Genomic DNA, 17,151 nt, shown 5'->3' with positions numbered 1-17,151 from the left:
ATTTTACTTTTAGGTTTTTGTGTATTGTGTGAATTGTTATATATTACTGCACTGTTGGAGCTAAAAACACAAGCATTTCGCTACACCCGCAATAACATCTGCTAAACATGTGTATGTGACCAATAAAATCTGATTTGAACCTGTACACCACACACACACATGAACACACACACACATGCGGTAAGGTCAGGTTAGCCCCTCGGGTGGTCTGTCACATAGTCAAGTGTGCTCCCTCTCCGGCCCCTAGGTCACCAGGCTGTTTGTTATGATGCACACCTGTCACCATCGTTACGCGCATCTGCGCATAATGACACTCACCTGGAGTGTCATTATCCATCACCTCCTTGATTACCTGCCCTTTATTTGTCACTCCCTTTGGTTTCTTCCAGCGTTGTTCGTGTTTCTTGTTTTGTAATATCTTTTCATTTATTTATTAAATTATTCACTCCCTGAACTTGCTTCCCGACTCCTAGCACACACATTACACACATTCACAGGCTCAAATCTCACCTCTTTATTGTCTGTGAGGAGAAAGAAAACCTGAGTGGCTGGGTGACGCGAAGCTCTGAATGGGAACTTGTGAGTAGATTGCCATGAAGATACAGTGGATTTGTTACAGTGTGTGAACAGAAGGAGGGAGACATTGAGGATACAGTCTGAGCGAGAGGGTTATGTTCATGATCTATAAAGCCTATACTAGACAGAGTACTGAGTGCTGTGTGCTCTTCCGCACACAGCACACACACTCGTGCACACAGCCGGCATCCTTCTACTCCCCACATGCACATGCAGACAAATTGATTGGTAGTTTTGGGTAAATTAAATGGGATAGTATATAGAGGAACCTGCTATCCAGAAAATCGGACGGTCCTTATTCATGTATCCTGCTTGTTGGGCTATTTATATCGAGGGGTAGCGAGAGTGTGTGTGTTCATGCATGTGTGTGTGCGTGCGTGAAAGCGTGTGTGTTTAAATCTAAGTTGATTTGTTTTACTGTGTTACTGCCTGCTTACGTCAGATTAAATGGCTTTGCATCATAAAGGTAACTGAGGTGTAGATTATTTGAAACAACATTATGGTTAGATGGTATCATCGCTAAGCCTGGGCTGCTTTACTATTTTCCATCAACGCACACACATACATGGATCAATCAGAGTAGAGGAGATAAAGAGGAGATGGACCAGTTAACTATCTCCCATCGTCCCCCTACTTCCCAACCGCACCCCTCCGCGTCCCTCTGCGTCCCTCTTGTCTTTGACGTCACTGTGCTTGGGCAGCCAATCAGGTTCCTGAGTCACACCAACCACCTCTCCTTCGCCCCTCCTCCTCCTCTCTGTCTCTTTAAACCTCAAAGGCTGTGGAAACACAACACACAATGTGCTGCCGCCACTGGGAGGGCGGACGGATGCAATGCAGAACACACACCACACCACGCACCAAACACATCGAGACAGAGTAAGTGGATCCTCTTGTAGAGAGACTGCATATGAAGCCAGAGCTCATATCTCTTTCTCTCTCTCCCTTTCTCTTTCTGTCTGAATCTGTCTTTGTTTTCTCTGTGTCTGATTTCATCAGTCTCTCTCCCCATCTCCATCTCTTTTTATTTCTCTGAATAACTTCTCCATTTCCCCCTTCACTCTCTGTCTCCCTTCTGCCTCTCTGTCCTTCTCCATATATCTCAGTGTCTCCCTCCTGATCTCTTCTCCCTGTCTTTCACCCTCCAGGCACAAGCTGTCTCCAGACGACAACAACAGAGAACGCAGCAGCCCCTGTAGTAACAGAAAGAAGAGTCCACCAGAAGAACCCCTCTCACTCCTCTCCTCTCCCTAGGACCGCAGCTCTGAAATGGGCTGCTCCTCGGGACGCCAACCCCCGGCCCCGGTGCTTCAACCAGACCTGGACTGTGGCAGCAGCATACCTTCGGAGTCTCCCCATAGAGGGGACCTGGTCCAACCCCCAGAGTCTCTCTCCACACTAGAACGACTAGCTCAGGCCACTGGCGGCACGGAGAAGTCTTGGTACCGCTGTGTGTTCCCATTTGGGGTGATCTCCCTGGTGATTGGTGTGGCGGGGACAGGGGTCACCTTCATGTATAACACGCCAGACCTGCACCAGACCAAGGTGGTGTCCATGGTGTTGCTGGTGGTTGGGATGATCATGCTGTTGATGGCGGCAGTCTGCTGGAGGGACCACAGGCTGAAGAGAAGGAAGAAGAAGGAGGGAGGGTTCTTCTGCTCTGAACAGGGCACATTGTGAGGTTTGGAGGAGGAAGAGAAATGTATGGAACAGAGACACAGACAGATGAAAGGATGCATGGATGGAAAGGTAGAAAATCTGTGAGGTCCAAACCGATCAACCTGCCACATGCATCAGCAAGACGCTAGATTTCAGGGTGGTGGAGAGGGTTGAGAGTTCCTATATCTTCTTTCTCTTGTTTGGAAATATAACCTCCTCCTTCTTTACTTTTTTTACCAGCCCCCATGTCTCTGAGGAGGATTACTTTTTGGCCCAGCATTTGTGTCCTCACTTTTCATTCATAGTGATTTACGAATTTCTGCTTTCCCCTTCAGTTGGCTTCGCAGTTTCCTAAAAATGAGGACATCACTGGATCTGCCACAGAATGGGCTGAGATGTTAAATTTTTACCAGTGGTTCCTGTTGCTGCCGTGTCAGTAATAAATTGTGATGAATTGACTTGCGTGTGTGTGTAACCGATGTGAAATGGCTAGCTAGTTAGCGGTGGTGCGTGCTAATAGCGTTTCAATCGGTGACTTCACTTGCTTTGAGACCTTGAAGTAGTAGTTTCCCGCGGCTTTTGTGGAGCGATGGGTAACGATGCTTCGTGGGTGTCAGTTGTCTATGTGTGCAGAGGGTCCCTGGTTTGAGCCCAGGTTGGGGCAAGGGGACGGATGAAAATTAAACTGTTACATGTGCACCTCGAAGTGGTATGAATTTATAGTTGAAGGTTTCAGATAATGACACCGCCCTGCGACAAGACTGCTGTAAGTTTGTCAACTTTGCATTCCTCTGTATGATATTACATGTATGTTTGGTGCGCTCTTAGATATGTAGAGGTTTATGGACTGATACGTCATTTGGATGGCATTCGTATCACAAATCACATGACCCTGACCTGGGTCAAATATAATATGTCAAATACAAGCTGCACTTGATTTAGTATTGTCACGTTCGTCGTAATAATGGTCGGACCAAAACGCAGTGCGATATGAGTTCCATATACTTTATTATTAGTGAAACTTAACTAAACAATAAACGCACAAACTGTGACGACAGAGGTGCAATGTGCACTAACTCCAAACAATATCCCATAACACACAGGTGGAAAAATACTACTTAAGTATGATCCCCAATTAGATGATAGCTTGGGAATTCCTCTAATTGGGAATCATTCCAAAACCCCACATAGAAAATATAAACTAGACGAAACCCCTAGTCACGCCCTGACCTACTCTACCATAGAAAAAAAGTATTTTGGTGGTGGTTCTGGTGCTGGCTGAAGAACCTGCTCATCCTATGGATCCAGCCTTGGAACCAAGCTGAACACTGTACCAGGACTAGACCTCGGTGCAGAAGAAGACTCCTGCCATGGAGCAGGACTGGACGCTGTGTCTGGACTGGGCATCAGGGCAGAGAAGGGCTCCTGCCATGGAGCGGGACTGGACGCTGTGTCTAGACTGAGCATCAGGGCAGAGAAGGGCTCCTGCCATGGAGCGGGACTGGACGCTGTGTCTAGACTGGGCATCAGGGCAGAGAAGGGCTCCTGCCATGGAGCGGGACTGGACGCTGTGTCTAGACTGGGCATCAGGGCAGAGAAGGGCTCCTGCCATGGAGCGGGACTGGACGCTGTGTCTAGACTGGGCATCAGGGCAGAGAAGGGCTCCTGCCATGGAGCGCGACTGGACGCTGTGTCTAGACTGGGCATCAGGGCAGAGAAGGGCTCCTGCCATGGAGCGGGACTGGACGCTGTGTCTAGACTGGGCATCAGGGCAGAGAAGGGCTCCTGCCATGGAGCGGGACTGGACGCTGTGTCTAGACTGGGCATCAGGGCAGAGAAGGGCTCCTGCCATGGAGCTGGACTGGACACCATGTTCGGACTGGACATCGGCGCAGAGGAAGGCTCCTGTCTTGGAGCTGGACTGGACGCTGTGCTCGGACTGGGCATCGGTGCAGGGGAAAGCTCCGGTCATGGAGCTGGAGGTTCCGGACCGTGGACCGTTTCAGGAGGTTCCGGACTGTGGACCATCTCAGGAGGTTCCGGACTGGGAACCGTCGCCGGAAGCTCTGGACTGGGGATCGTCGCAGGAAGCCTGGTGCGTGGGGCCGGCACTGGTGGCACCGGGCTGGTGACAAGCACCCCAGGGCGAGTGCGGGGAGCAGACACAGAACGTAGCTGACTGGGAAGATGCACTTGAGGGAGAGTGCGAGGAGCAAGCACAGGACTTACCGGACTGGGCACACGCACTTCAGGGAGAGTGCGAGGAGGAGGCACAGGACGTACTGGGCTGTGGAGGCGCACTGGAGACCTGGTGCGTAGAACCGGCACAAATTGTACCGGAACAATGACACACTTCGGACGGCGAGTGCGGAGAGCTGACATAGGACGTACCCGGGCTGTGGAGGCGTACTGGAGACCTGGTGGGTGGAGCTGGCACAGATGGCACGGGACCAATGACACACTCCTCAGGACAAGTATGGGGAGCTGGCACAGGTGGCACCGGACGGCTAACACGCTCCTCAGGGCGAATGCTGTGCATACTATGCCAAACCAACAGCTCTCTCGCTTCACTCTCCTCCAATTTATCCAACAACTCCTCGAAGGTCTCTAACTCACCCCTCCGTTCACTCTCCTCCAATTTGTCCAATAACTCCTCGACGGTCTCTGACTCACTCTTTTCGCTGTCCTTTTTTGGGTGTCTTTTGGGATTGCGTCGTGGCAGCGAACCCCGGCGTCGTCGCTGTCCTTCATTCTCTCCCTGCGTCTGCTTCCACGGAAGGCTTTCGTCTCCAGCCATAATTTCCTCCCAAGTCAGGTGTCCAGTGTACTTTCTCCACCTGGGCACGCTGCTTGGTCCTGTTATGATGGGATATTCTGTCACGTTCGTCATAATAATGGTCGGACCAAAATGCAGTGCGATATGAGTTCCACATACTTTATTATTAGTAAAACTTAACAAAACAAAACAATAAACAATAAACAAACAAACCGTGACAACAGAGGTGCAATGTGCACTAACTCCAAACAATATCCCATAACACACAGGTGGAAAAATGCTACTTAAGTATGATCCCCAATTAGAGACAACGATAGCCAGCTGCCTCTAATTGGGAATCATACCAAAACACCAACATAGAAAAACTAACTAGAACCCCACATAGAAAATAGTAACACCCCCCCCCCCCCAAAGGTGCGGACTCCGACCGCAAAACCTGAATCAAAGAGTGATCCTCAAATACTTTCTAATATTTTGAAGTATTTGAAGTCATGTATTTGCCGCAGGTCTGATAACTATTGTGTCTTACCACATAAGTTGCCACGTTTTGCAATCAATGTACCTCTTTAAATGAATGTATATTAATGTCTATATATAAAGATTGTGTACAGTATAGTTTATTGGGAGATGTTAATTTGTACTTCTTTTGTATTTGAGATTTCCTGTTTAAATGATTCAACTAGAGAATTCTTTTAATTTGATACAGCTATCCGTCCGTTTCCTTGCTGCAAAATAATGTTTTTTGACTTTACAGAACATCCTCTGCATTACCATTCTGTATCAATCTCTTTCTGTTGGGTAGATTTCATGTGCATCCGAAATGGCACCCTATTTCCAATATAGTGCCCTACCTTTTGAAAGTAGTGTACTAAGTAATGTATAAGGTTTCATTTGGGACACCATCTTACATTCCTGTGGGGAAACGTTGTGTGCAGCTGGCTATTAGTCAGTCACAGCATTGCCGTGGCTTTTATTTCAGTGCCTTTATTTCAACATCAATATATCTCTGTAATGGTGTCATGACTGACCACGAGAATCCAAATAGGTCAGATTAGGTTTGCAATTAATTACGTCAATTGAACTTTGAATCTCAACACGAGGTCAAGACGATAGATTCACCTCATGATTTCTTGCTCAAAGCGGGTGTCGGTTTGTGTGCAAAGTATATGGTTATTGTAGGCGAGAGTAGTTTCTGAACATGGCAATGTTAAGTGTCTCTGTCCCTCTCTCTCCCTCTCTTCTTTAACAACATCCATGTTGTTGTCATTCCGCTAGGGACCTGTTTTCAGCGTAATAAGTCTCCAGTCAATAACTGGTGCAGATTGTGTGTGTTTATCCTGTGTTCCCATTTAATTAGTTAGTAAATAAATAATTCAACCAATTTGTGTAGTACTGAATCATAAGTAAGGCTCGGGGTTTTGCAGGTGCAAGGAGGTTACGATTGTTCAGAATGGTGACATGATAAGAGGTTATTATTAATAATTTGACTGTTTATAGATGTGATAGGTAAAAACCTTTTAGAGTTTAATTCGGGAGATGGTAACACTTTAAAGAACCACTCTCGTGGTGCCTCAGATCCTAATGAGTGAGTTAATTGTTACATGATTAATTTAATCAGGTAACAATTAAACATAGTTAGTAAATTAGATAAATAACAATTTTCAGATTGTTAGTCAAGTCACAACTATGGGTTCACCCAAGCTGTACACCCACTGTGCCAGTACTAGAGTAGCTGATGAAAAGGAGATGTTGCCATTATCTGTTTGTGTAATCTGGTTGTATACGTGTGTGTGTGTGTGTGTGTGTGTGTGTGTGCAGTAGTTATAAATTGCTGAGGTATAGTCACTTTTAAAGACAAGCTCAACTACACAGTACAAATATGATCAAAATATGAAATATTTTAATTTATGTATTTGGTATTCAGCAAAACTGGCTTGAAATGACAATACAAATATAGTAAAAAAAAGAGCTATAAGATTTCACCTTCCTTATAACTGTAAAATACATATGTGTTAGAGAAAACGTGCATATTTTCTAAAGCTTTCTCTTGATCAAAACTTTTGCCCCTATCCTTCTGAACATCAGACAGGGCTCTAGCTTGGCTTCCTAAACTCATTTCGGAAATGCCCTTTCATCTCATAATAATCGGAGCCAGTCAGGATAGTTAATGTGGCAGGTTAGAAGTAGTCTCGTAAACCTGATTCAAGGTAAATACATTGTGGGAGGCGACAAGTCTGCATGTGGAGACAAGGTTAGGATAACTAAACAAGCAGGTTAGGAAAATTAAGGTTAAGGTTAGGAAAAGGCTTAGGGTTAGGCTTAACTAAAATCATACAATTAAGCAGCAAGCAGCCACGCAAAAACAGTCTTGAGTGGCAACCAATATGCCCAATTACAGTAGTTTACAGTAGGTTCCCATACACCCACTTACGTAGATCCTCCCACTTATTTCGCCGCGCATAACCACATATGCAATTACTCATGGGCCATGACTCGTGCTTTGTCAGTGGTGCTTTCAAGACAAATAGGCACATTGAGAAAAACTAGGTCAAATCATGATGTCTGTTATCTCCAGGTGGGAAAGTCGGATCTCTAGAAAGATGCCAGTTTCCGACATGGAATTCCGAGTTGGATGACCATTCAAAACTATTTTTCCCAGCTAGTTCTTTTCCGTGTTCCCAGTTGTCTTCAATTCACTGAAGTCGAAAGTTGCAATATCGTTCAGCCAGGAGTTGATGGACAATCGGAAGAGTGAATGAAATGGTAGGTGGGACATCCCAGCTTTAAGTGGCACAGGCAGAAGAGATTATTTCTGCGTTCACATGCTAGTCAGAAGGCAGCACTTGCTAACTGGATGAACGCCGCATGTGTATAATTTAACTACAACCACACAGCAAATTGGTCATTTCCAAGTTTGCTAGTTCTGACTAGCACGTGAACGTGGCAATACTCCAGAGTCTGTGAAAACTAAGGCTATCGCTGAATGCAAGGCATTCGATCGACGGTGTCCACAGATAGCTAATATTAGCCACCTAGGCACCTAGATAGAATTTGTCAAATATCATACGTTTTGCAAATTTATATAATATTTAACATTATACATATATATATATATATATAAAATCACCTGGAACCTGACTGCCAGGGTAGGGAAGATTTAATACTGAGACTACCTAAATCATCTAAACTAGAACAACCATATTAGTAACAGGTGCAATAAGTCCAATTACTAACAGATTGGATTAGTTTACAAAATTGTATGCTATTTATCTTTGTGTAGCATAAAATGTATCAATCAATCACAGATAGTAAATGTATCAATGTATCAATCAAAAACACAGATAGAAAAACAAACATTTCTGAAACTCACCCTGCAATATAGCATTCTGGGAAATTTGATATACGGTTCTATGTAGAACCCTTCTTGCCATCCAAAGAATAATCAAATAACCCTTTCTTCCAAAAGGGGTTCTTCAGATCAAAACGGTTCTTGCTATTCCTTCCCAAAGAACCCTTTTGGAAACCTTTTTCTAGGAGCGTAGATAGGTGAGGAAACAATGAAGAAGTATCCTTGAAGCCATAATAATAACTCAAGGATAGTTGGATTAATGTACTTCTCTTCTCATTAACAAGACAAACAACACTTGGGTCTGGTAACATTCTGCACCTCCCTATAGTTAAAATAGAAAATCACAGGTTAGCTGACTAGAATGGACAGGTGGATCCTCGCACATACTCTCACATACTGTTTATTGAGATGGATGTACTCATTATGGTTGGTTTCACGGGAGAGTTGAATCCACCCACACTGCAGGAAGAGTAAAGACACGGGAGAGTTGAATCCACCCACACTGCAGGAAGAGTAAAGACACAGGGGAGTTGAACATGCAGCTGGGCTAGACTACTACACTAGAACACGTGCAGTGGAACATCACAACATACTATTACAGTGGTTCTCCTCCACTACAGCCCAGTCGATGTTAATGGGCGGCCTGTTCGGTCCGCCTTTTCCTGTAGTCCACGATCAGCTCCTTTGTGTTGCTCACATTGAAGGAGAGGTTGTTGTCCTGGCTCCACACAGCCAGTTCTCTGACCTCCTCCCTATAGGCTGTCTCATCGTTGTCGGTGATCAGGCCTACCATTGTTGTGTCGTCGGCAAACTTAATGATGGTGTTGGAGTCGTGTTTGGCCACACAGTCGTGGGTCAATAGGGAGCGTTGGTAGCGTTATTTTGGTTGATTTTGTGCTCTCAAACCAGTGAGTTTATTAACATTCTTCATTAAGAATTTGGGCAACATTTTATTACTGACAATGAAAGAGGTGGGAATGTTGTTCCCTTGTCATATAATTGCTACATTTACTATAAATATAGCATTAAAAAATGTTTTGTTGAGATTGTATTTTGGCTATTATTTTTCACGATGCGAATATTGGGTTGGGACTGAGACAACCTGGTTAAATTTGGGTCCCAAGGCAAAGCCAGTTGGAGCATGTCGAGAGTTTCAAGTTCCTTGGTGTCCACATCACCAACGAACTACCATGGTTCAAACACACCAAGACAGTCGTGAAGAAGGCACGTTAACACATTTTCCCCCTCCTGAGACTGAAAAGATTTGGCATGGGTCCCCAGATCCTCAAAAAGTTCTAAAGCTGCACCTTCGAGAGCATCCTGACCGGTTGCATCACCGCCTGGTATGGAAACTTCTCGACCATAAGGCGCTACAGAGGGTAGTGCGTATGGCCCAGTACATCACCGGGGCCAAGCTTATTGCCATACAGTACCTATACTGGGCGGTGTCAGACTCCAGTTTCAGACTCCAGTCACCCATGTTATAGACTGTTTTCTCTGCTACCACATGGCAAGTGGAACCAAGTCTAGGACCAAAAGGCTCCTTAACAGCTTCTACCCCCAAGTCATAAGACTGCTGAACAATTAATCAAATGGCCACCTGACTATTTACATTGACACCCCCCTCCATTTGTTTTTTACACTGCTGCTACTCACTATTTATTATCTGTGCATAGTCACTTCACCCCTACCTACATGTACAAATTACCTCGACTAACCTGTACCCCCGAACGTTGACTCGGTACCGGTATCCCCTGTATATAGCCTCGTTATTTTTATTGTGATCATTTTTATAATTTTTTACTTTAGTTTATTTGGTAAATATTTTCTTAACTCTTTCTTGAACTGCACTGTTGGGTAAGGGCTTGTAAGTAAGCATTTCACAGTAAGGTCTACACTTGTTGTATTTTATGGCAATCCAGCCATTACTTTGTAATTTATCTTGTTCTTAGTCTGTTCTCAGTCTTGTTCTCGGCCTGTGGGCATCATGTGTGTAGTGATCCAATATCCATAGACATGCCATTTAACAGTTATCTCTGGCCCTTGCACAGCCTTATTCACCAAGAGCCCAGCACCGAGCCTTCTTGTTAGCAAAGTCACTGATCAAGTCTTTGAAGTCCAGCTTTCTAGCTAACTGACTTTTAATGGACAGCATGGCAAGACTGCAAAGCCTGTCCTGGGACATAGTGTACCTCAAATAGTTTTTAACCTCTTACATCTATGGGGGCGCTATTTCATTTTTGGATGAAAAACGTTCCCGTTTTAAACAAGATATTTTGTCACAAAAAAATGCTCGACTATGCATATAATTGATACCATTCGAAAGAAAACACTCTGACGTGTCCAGAAATACCAAGATATTCTCTGTGCGTGCCCTAGAACGTGAGCTTCAGGCAAAACCAAGATGAGACGGCATCCAGGAAATGACAAGGATTTTTGAGGCTCTGTTTTCCATTGTCTCCTTATATGGCTGTGAATGCGAGAGGAGTGAGTCAACCCTTTCTGTCGTTTCCCCAAGGTGTTTGCAGCATTGTGACGTATTTGTGGGCAGATCATTGGAAGATTGACCATAAGAGACCACATTTACCAGGTGTCCCCCCGGTGTCCTGCGCCGAAATTGGTGCGCAAAAGTCACCTGCCAGTATTTTTCCATGCGATACAGAGAGGAAAGCAAGCTTCCACGAACTGCATATCAATGAAGAGATATGTGAAAAAACACCTTGAGGATTGATTCCAAACAACGTTTGCCATGTTTCGGTCGATATTATGTAGTTAATCCGGAAAAAGTTTTATGTTGTAGGTGACTGAATTTTCGGTTCGTTTCGGTAGCCAGACGCAATGTAGAAAACGGAACGATTTCTCCTACACACAGACGCTTTCAGGAAAAACTGCGCATTTGGTATGTAACTGAGAGTCTCCTCATTGAAAACATCAGAAGCTCTTCAAAGGTAAATGATTTTATTTATTTGGTTATCTGGTTTTTGTGAAAATGTTGCGTGCTAAATGCTACTCAAAATGCTATGCTAGCTTTGCATACTCTTACACAAATTAGTCAATTTCTATGGTTCAAAAGCATATTTTGAAAATCTGAGATGACAGTGTTGTTAAGAAAAGGCTAAGCTTGAGAGCAGACGCATTATTTTCATTTTATTTGCGATTTTCAGAAATCGTTAACGTTGCGTTATGCTAATGAGCCTGAGGCTTTAGTCACAAACCCGGATCCGGGATGGGGAGTTTCAAGAAGTTAAAATCAGTTTTAGCTTACTGAAAGCTCTCTGGCCACCAGCAACAGTCACAGGCAGTGTGCAAAATACACGTAGAGCAATGCACACTTCTCCAAAAATGCTTTGCAGCTGCAATTTTGCATCTTACAAATGTCATTCAGGAGACCAAGAGGGGACAAGTTAGGGGGGGGGGGGAAAGTGGCAGCATATACAGTGTATGCACCTGGCCGTGTATGCACTATATGCACCTGGCCGTACTGCTGCTCCAGTTTCAACTGTTCTGCCTGCGGCTATGGAATCCTGACCTGTTCACCGTGCTACCTGTCCCAGACCTATTATTTGACCATGCTGGTCATTTATGAACATTTGAACATCTTGGCCATGTTCTGTTATAATCTCCACCCGGCACAGCCAGAAGAGGACTGGCCACCACTCATAGCCTGGACTTTATCTATACTAATCTGCCCATCTTTCAGAAAGGCAGAAAATCCTTCTATAGTTTTGCAGTGGTGTGGAACCTAATGTCAAAGTCACTTATGATGTTGTACATAGCAGTAAAAAAACAGATAGCCCGGTTAGCCAATGAGCAGGAGCACTGGTTGGTCGGCCCAATTGAGGTAGTATGTACATGAATGTATAGTTAAAGTGACCATGCATATATGATAAACAGAGAGGAGCAGCAGCGTAAAAAGAGGGTTTTGGGGGGGGTCACACAATGCAAATAGTCCGGGTAACCATTTGGTTACCTGTTCAGGAGTCTTATGTCTTGGGGGTAAAAACTGCTGAGAAGCCTTTTTGTCCAAGACTTGGCACTCCAGTACCACTTGCCATGTGATAGTAGAGAGAACAGTCTATGACTGGGGTGGCTGGGGTCTTTGACAATTTTTAGGGCCTTCCTCTGACACCTCCTGGTGTAGAGGTCATAGAGGGCAGGCAGCTTAGCCCCAGTGATGTACTTGGCCGTACGCACTACCCTCTAAAGTGCCTTGCGGTCAGAGGCTGAGCAACTGCCGTACCAGGCGGTGATGCAACCGGTCAGGATGCTCTTGATGGTGCAGCTGTAGAACCTTTTGAGGATCTCAGGACCCATGCCAAATTCTTTTAGTTTCCTGAGGGGGAATAGGCTTTGTCGTGCCCTCTTCACCACTGTCTTGGTGTGTTTGGACCATTCTAGTTTGTTGTTGATGTGGACACCAAGGAACTTGAAGCTCTCAACCTGCTCCACTACAGCCCCATCGATGAGAATGGGGGCATGCTCGGTCCTCCTTTTCCTGTAGTTCACAATCATCTCCTTAGTCTTGGCTACGTTGAGGGATAGGTTGTTATTCTGGCACCACCCGGCCAGGTCTCTGAACTCCTCCCTATAGACTGTCTTGTCGTTGTCTGTGATCAGGCCTACCACTGTTGTGTCATCTGCAAACTTAATGATGGTGTTGGAGTCGTGCCTGGCCATGCAGTCATGGGTGAACAGGGAGTACAGGAGGGAACTGAGCATGCACCCCTGGGGAGATCCAGTGTTGAGGTTCAGCGTGGCAGATGTTTTGCTACCTACCCTCAGCACCTGGGGGTGGCACGTCAGGAAGTCCAGAATCCAGTTGCAGAGGGAGGTGTTTAGTCCCAGGATCCTTAGCTTAGTGATGAGCTTTGAGGGTACTATGGTGTTGAACGCTGGGCTGTAGTCAATGAATAGCATTCTCACATAAGTGTTCCTTTTGTCCAGCTGGGAAAGGGCAGTGTGGAGTGCAATAGAGATTGCATCATCTGTGGATCTGTTTGGGCGGTATGCAAATTGGAGTGGGTCTAGGGTTTCTGGGATAATGGTGTTGATGTGAGCCATTACCAACCTTTCAAAGCACTTCATGACTACGGACGTGAGTGCTACGGGTCTGTAGTCATTTAGGCAGGTTGCCTTTGTGTTCTTGGGCACAGGGACTATGGTGGTCTGCTTGAAACATGTTGCCATTACAGACTCAATCAGTGACATGTTGAACATGTCAGTGAAGACACCTGCCAGTTGGTCAGCACATGCCCGGAGCCCACATCCTGGTAATCCGTCTGTCCCCGCAGCCTTGTGAATATTACTCCCATCGATTATGGAGAGCGCGATCACACAGCGCGATCACACAGTCATCTGGAACAGCTGATTCTCTCATGCATGCCTCCATGTTGCTTGCCTCGAAGCGAGTATAGAAGTGATTTAGCTTGTCAGGGAGGCTTGTGTCACTGGGCAGCTCGCAGCTGTGCTTCCCTTTGTATTTTGTAATAGTTTGCAAGCCCTGCCACATCCGACGAGCATTGGAGCCGGTGTAGTATGATTCAATCTTAGCCCTGTATTGACGCATTGCCTGTTTGATGGTTCGTAGCAGGGCATAGCAGGATTTCTTGTAAGCTTCCGGCTTAGAGTCCCGCACCTTGAATGCGGCAGCTGTACCCTTTAGCTCAGTGCGAATGTTGCCTGTAATCCATGGCTTCTGGTTGGGGTATGTACGTACAGTCACTGTGGGGATGACATCCTCGACATCCTCATATTGATAAAGCCAGTGACTGATGTGGTGTACTCTTCAAAGCCATCAGAAGAATCCCGGAATTTGTTCCAGTCTGTGATAGCAAAACAGTCCTGTAGTTTAGCATCTGCTTCATCTAACCACTTTTTTATAGACCGAGTCACTGGTGCTTCCTGCTTTAATTTTTTGCTTGTAAGTAGGAATCAGGAGGATAGAGTTGTGGTTGGATTTACCAAATGGAGGACGAGGGAGAGCTTTGTACGCATCTCTGTGAGTAGAATTTTTTTCCCTCTGGTTGCACATTTAACATGTTGATAGAAATTTGGTAGAACTGATATCAGTTTCCCTGTAATATAGTCTCGGGCCTCTAGGAGCACCGCCTCTGGGTGAGTGGTTTCCTGTTAGCTTATTTCCTTATACAGCTGACTGAGTGCGGTCTTAGTGCCAGCATCTGTCTGTGGTGGTAAATAAACAGCCACGAAAAGTATAGCTGAAAACTCTCTAGGCAAGTAGTGTGGACTGCAATTTATCACAATATACTGTACTTCAGACGAGCAAAATATAGAGACTTCAACTGCATCTGTTGAGCCTGGCACCAGGCAGGGGCAACTGATTTAGTATGAATAGCTTGCTAAAGGTTTGCCTGCATTGATTAAATGTCCGCTAAAAGAGGAGCAAAATATAAATACTCAGAATGTTCTGTGAAGATTAAATAACTAATGTTAGGGGAGCAAAAGTAACCTATTTCACTATGGACAAAGCCAACAGAATAATTTCCATTCAAACCTTTCGGTTACTGACCAAATGCTCTAACTGCTAGGCTACCTGCCGTCCTATAATAACAATCACAACAACTATAACGTTGCCAAATCATGATGAGTACGAACAGAACGCGTCTCATTCCTGAGTGGTATGACGGCTGCGTGGTCCCACTGTGTTTATACTTGCGAACAGTTGTTTGTACAGATGAATGTGGTACCTTCAGGAGTTTGGAAATTGCTCCCAAGGATGAACCAGACTTGTGGAGAACTACAATTTTTTTTCTGAGGTCTTGGCTGATTTCTTTTGGTTTTCCCATGATGTTAAGCAAAGAGGCACAGAGTTTGAAGGTAGGCCTTGAAATACATCCACAGGCACACCTCCAATTGACTCAAATGATGTCAACTAGCCTATCAGAAGCTTCTAAAGCCATGACATCATTTTATGGAATTTTCCAAGCTGTTTAAAGGCACAGTCAACTTAGTGTATGTAAACTTCTGACCCACTGGAATTGTGAAATAATCTGTCTGTAAACAATTGTTGGAAAAAAATACTTTTGTCGTATACAAAGTAGATGTCCTAACCGACTTGCCAAAACCATAGTTTGTTAACAAGAAATTTGTGGAGTGGTTAAAAAAACTAGTTTTAATGACTCACCTAAGTGTATGTAAACTTCCGACTTCAACTGTATATACACACATACACATATATGCTCAGCAAAAAATGAAACGTCTTCTCACTGTCAACTGCGGAAGGCCTTGAAGTACATCCACAGGTACATCTCCAATTGACTCAAATTATGTCAATTGGCTTATCAGAAGCTTCTAAAGCCATGACATCCTTTTCTGGAATTTTCCAAGCTGTTTAAAGGCACAGTCAACTTTGTGTATGTAAACTTCTGACCCACTGGAATTGTGATACAGTGAATGATAAGTTAAATAATCTGTCTGTAAACAATTGTTGGAAAAATTACTTGTGTCCTGCACAAAGTAAATGTCCTAACCGACTTGGCAAAAGTATAGTTTGATAACAAGAAATTTGTGGAGTGGTTGAAAAACGAGTTTTAATGTCTCCAACATAAGTGTATGCAAACTTCCGACTTCAACTGTGTGTTCCTTGTTGTTTCCATGTCATCTACCCAGGCCCAGTTCCATTGCACAGCTGACAACCTCTCCTGTGTGTTAGCTCCAGGGTCACAGTGTGTTGCTTCTCCCTGACACAGTCTGGTTGCCTGAGAGAAAATTCTCTCTCAGACTAGTGTGCTGCATATGCTACCTGCAATCACAATGAGTGGGATCTCTGTATTTTTTCCCTCTGCGATCCTATACGAGTGTGTGAATGGGAGTAAATCCCCAGCAAGTGGCTTCAACAAATGTTTTCTCCCAGTTCTCTTTTTCTCTCTCTCTCTCTCTCGTTTTTTGCAAATTATGGTGGAAAATAAGTATTTTGTGTCTGGTGTGCATGGACAAAATCAAAGCATGCACGCAAGCGGTGTGGTCATCTCTCTCTCTCTCTCTCTTTTATTTTTGTATAAATTAGCAAACATTTCTAAAAACCTGTTTTTGCCTTTTCATTATGGGGTATTGTGTGTAGATTGCTGAGGACATTTTTTCATTGAATCCATTTTAGACTAAGACTGTAACGTAACAAAATGTGGAAAAAGTCAAGGTTTGAATACTTTCTGAAGGAGCTGTATATGTACAAAAAATGTAATATGAATCAACAAATACCCTACCATCCAACCTTACACTCACTAAAACCCCACCACCCTACTCCACTATTTAATTAGATCTAGTCCTACCTCAGGCCCAAACCCCGAAAGGACGGGACACCCTCAACACACTTTCTAACTTTTCTGACGTTATGTCTCCTAAACCCCAAAACCTCGCTGCAGCTGCTGCCACAACCACCATTTTCTGTGACTTAATTAAGTTCCATCCCTACAGTACAGTTGATAACCATTGCTATAAATGCTAAAAATCCAATCTTACTGAAGCATATATCACTTGTTGGCCTATCCCTATGTACTGGTACAGATCTACTACTCACACCACTCCTCTCAGATCCCTAACCCTTGCCCCCTTGCCCCATCTTCCTCTACTTTTTCACTGCCTCAGCATATGACAACTTCTGCACCACTCTAACCCTGGAAACCTCAACCTGCCTCTTTCGCACTGGTCATTTCTGATCCCCAGGCCCTTGGGAACCCCTACAATTAACACATACCACTACTTTCCCCAATGCTACCTATTCCTTTGTCTCATGCCTTTCTGAACACTTTTCCCACTTAGGATCCTCCCTCTG

General features: G+C 44.7%; 1 protein-coding gene across 1 annotated transcript; it reads left to right on the top strand.

Moving 5' to 3' along the window:
* Window positions 1-1,370: 1,370 nt before the first annotated feature.
* Window positions 1,371-3,616, top strand: LOC135511600 (transmembrane protein 100-like). The gene is made up of 2 exons (XM_064933087.1): window positions 1,371-1,455; window positions 1,725-3,616. Exon 2 carries the CDS (start codon window positions 1,846-1,848, stop codon window positions 2,254-2,256), a length of 411 nt encoding a protein of 136 aa, XP_064789159.1. The 5' UTR covers window positions 1,371-1,455; window positions 1,725-1,845; the 3' UTR covers window positions 2,257-3,616.
* Window positions 3,617-17,151: the final 13,535 nt, after the last annotated feature.

The sequence above is a fragment of the Oncorhynchus masou genome, chromosome 24, assembly GCF_036934945.1.
Source record: "Oncorhynchus masou masou isolate Uvic2021 chromosome 24, UVic_Omas_1.1, whole genome shotgun sequence".
NCBI lineage: Eukaryota > Metazoa > Chordata > Actinopteri > Salmoniformes > Salmonidae > Oncorhynchus > Oncorhynchus masou.
This window is presented reverse-complemented; position numbering and strand designations above follow the sequence as displayed.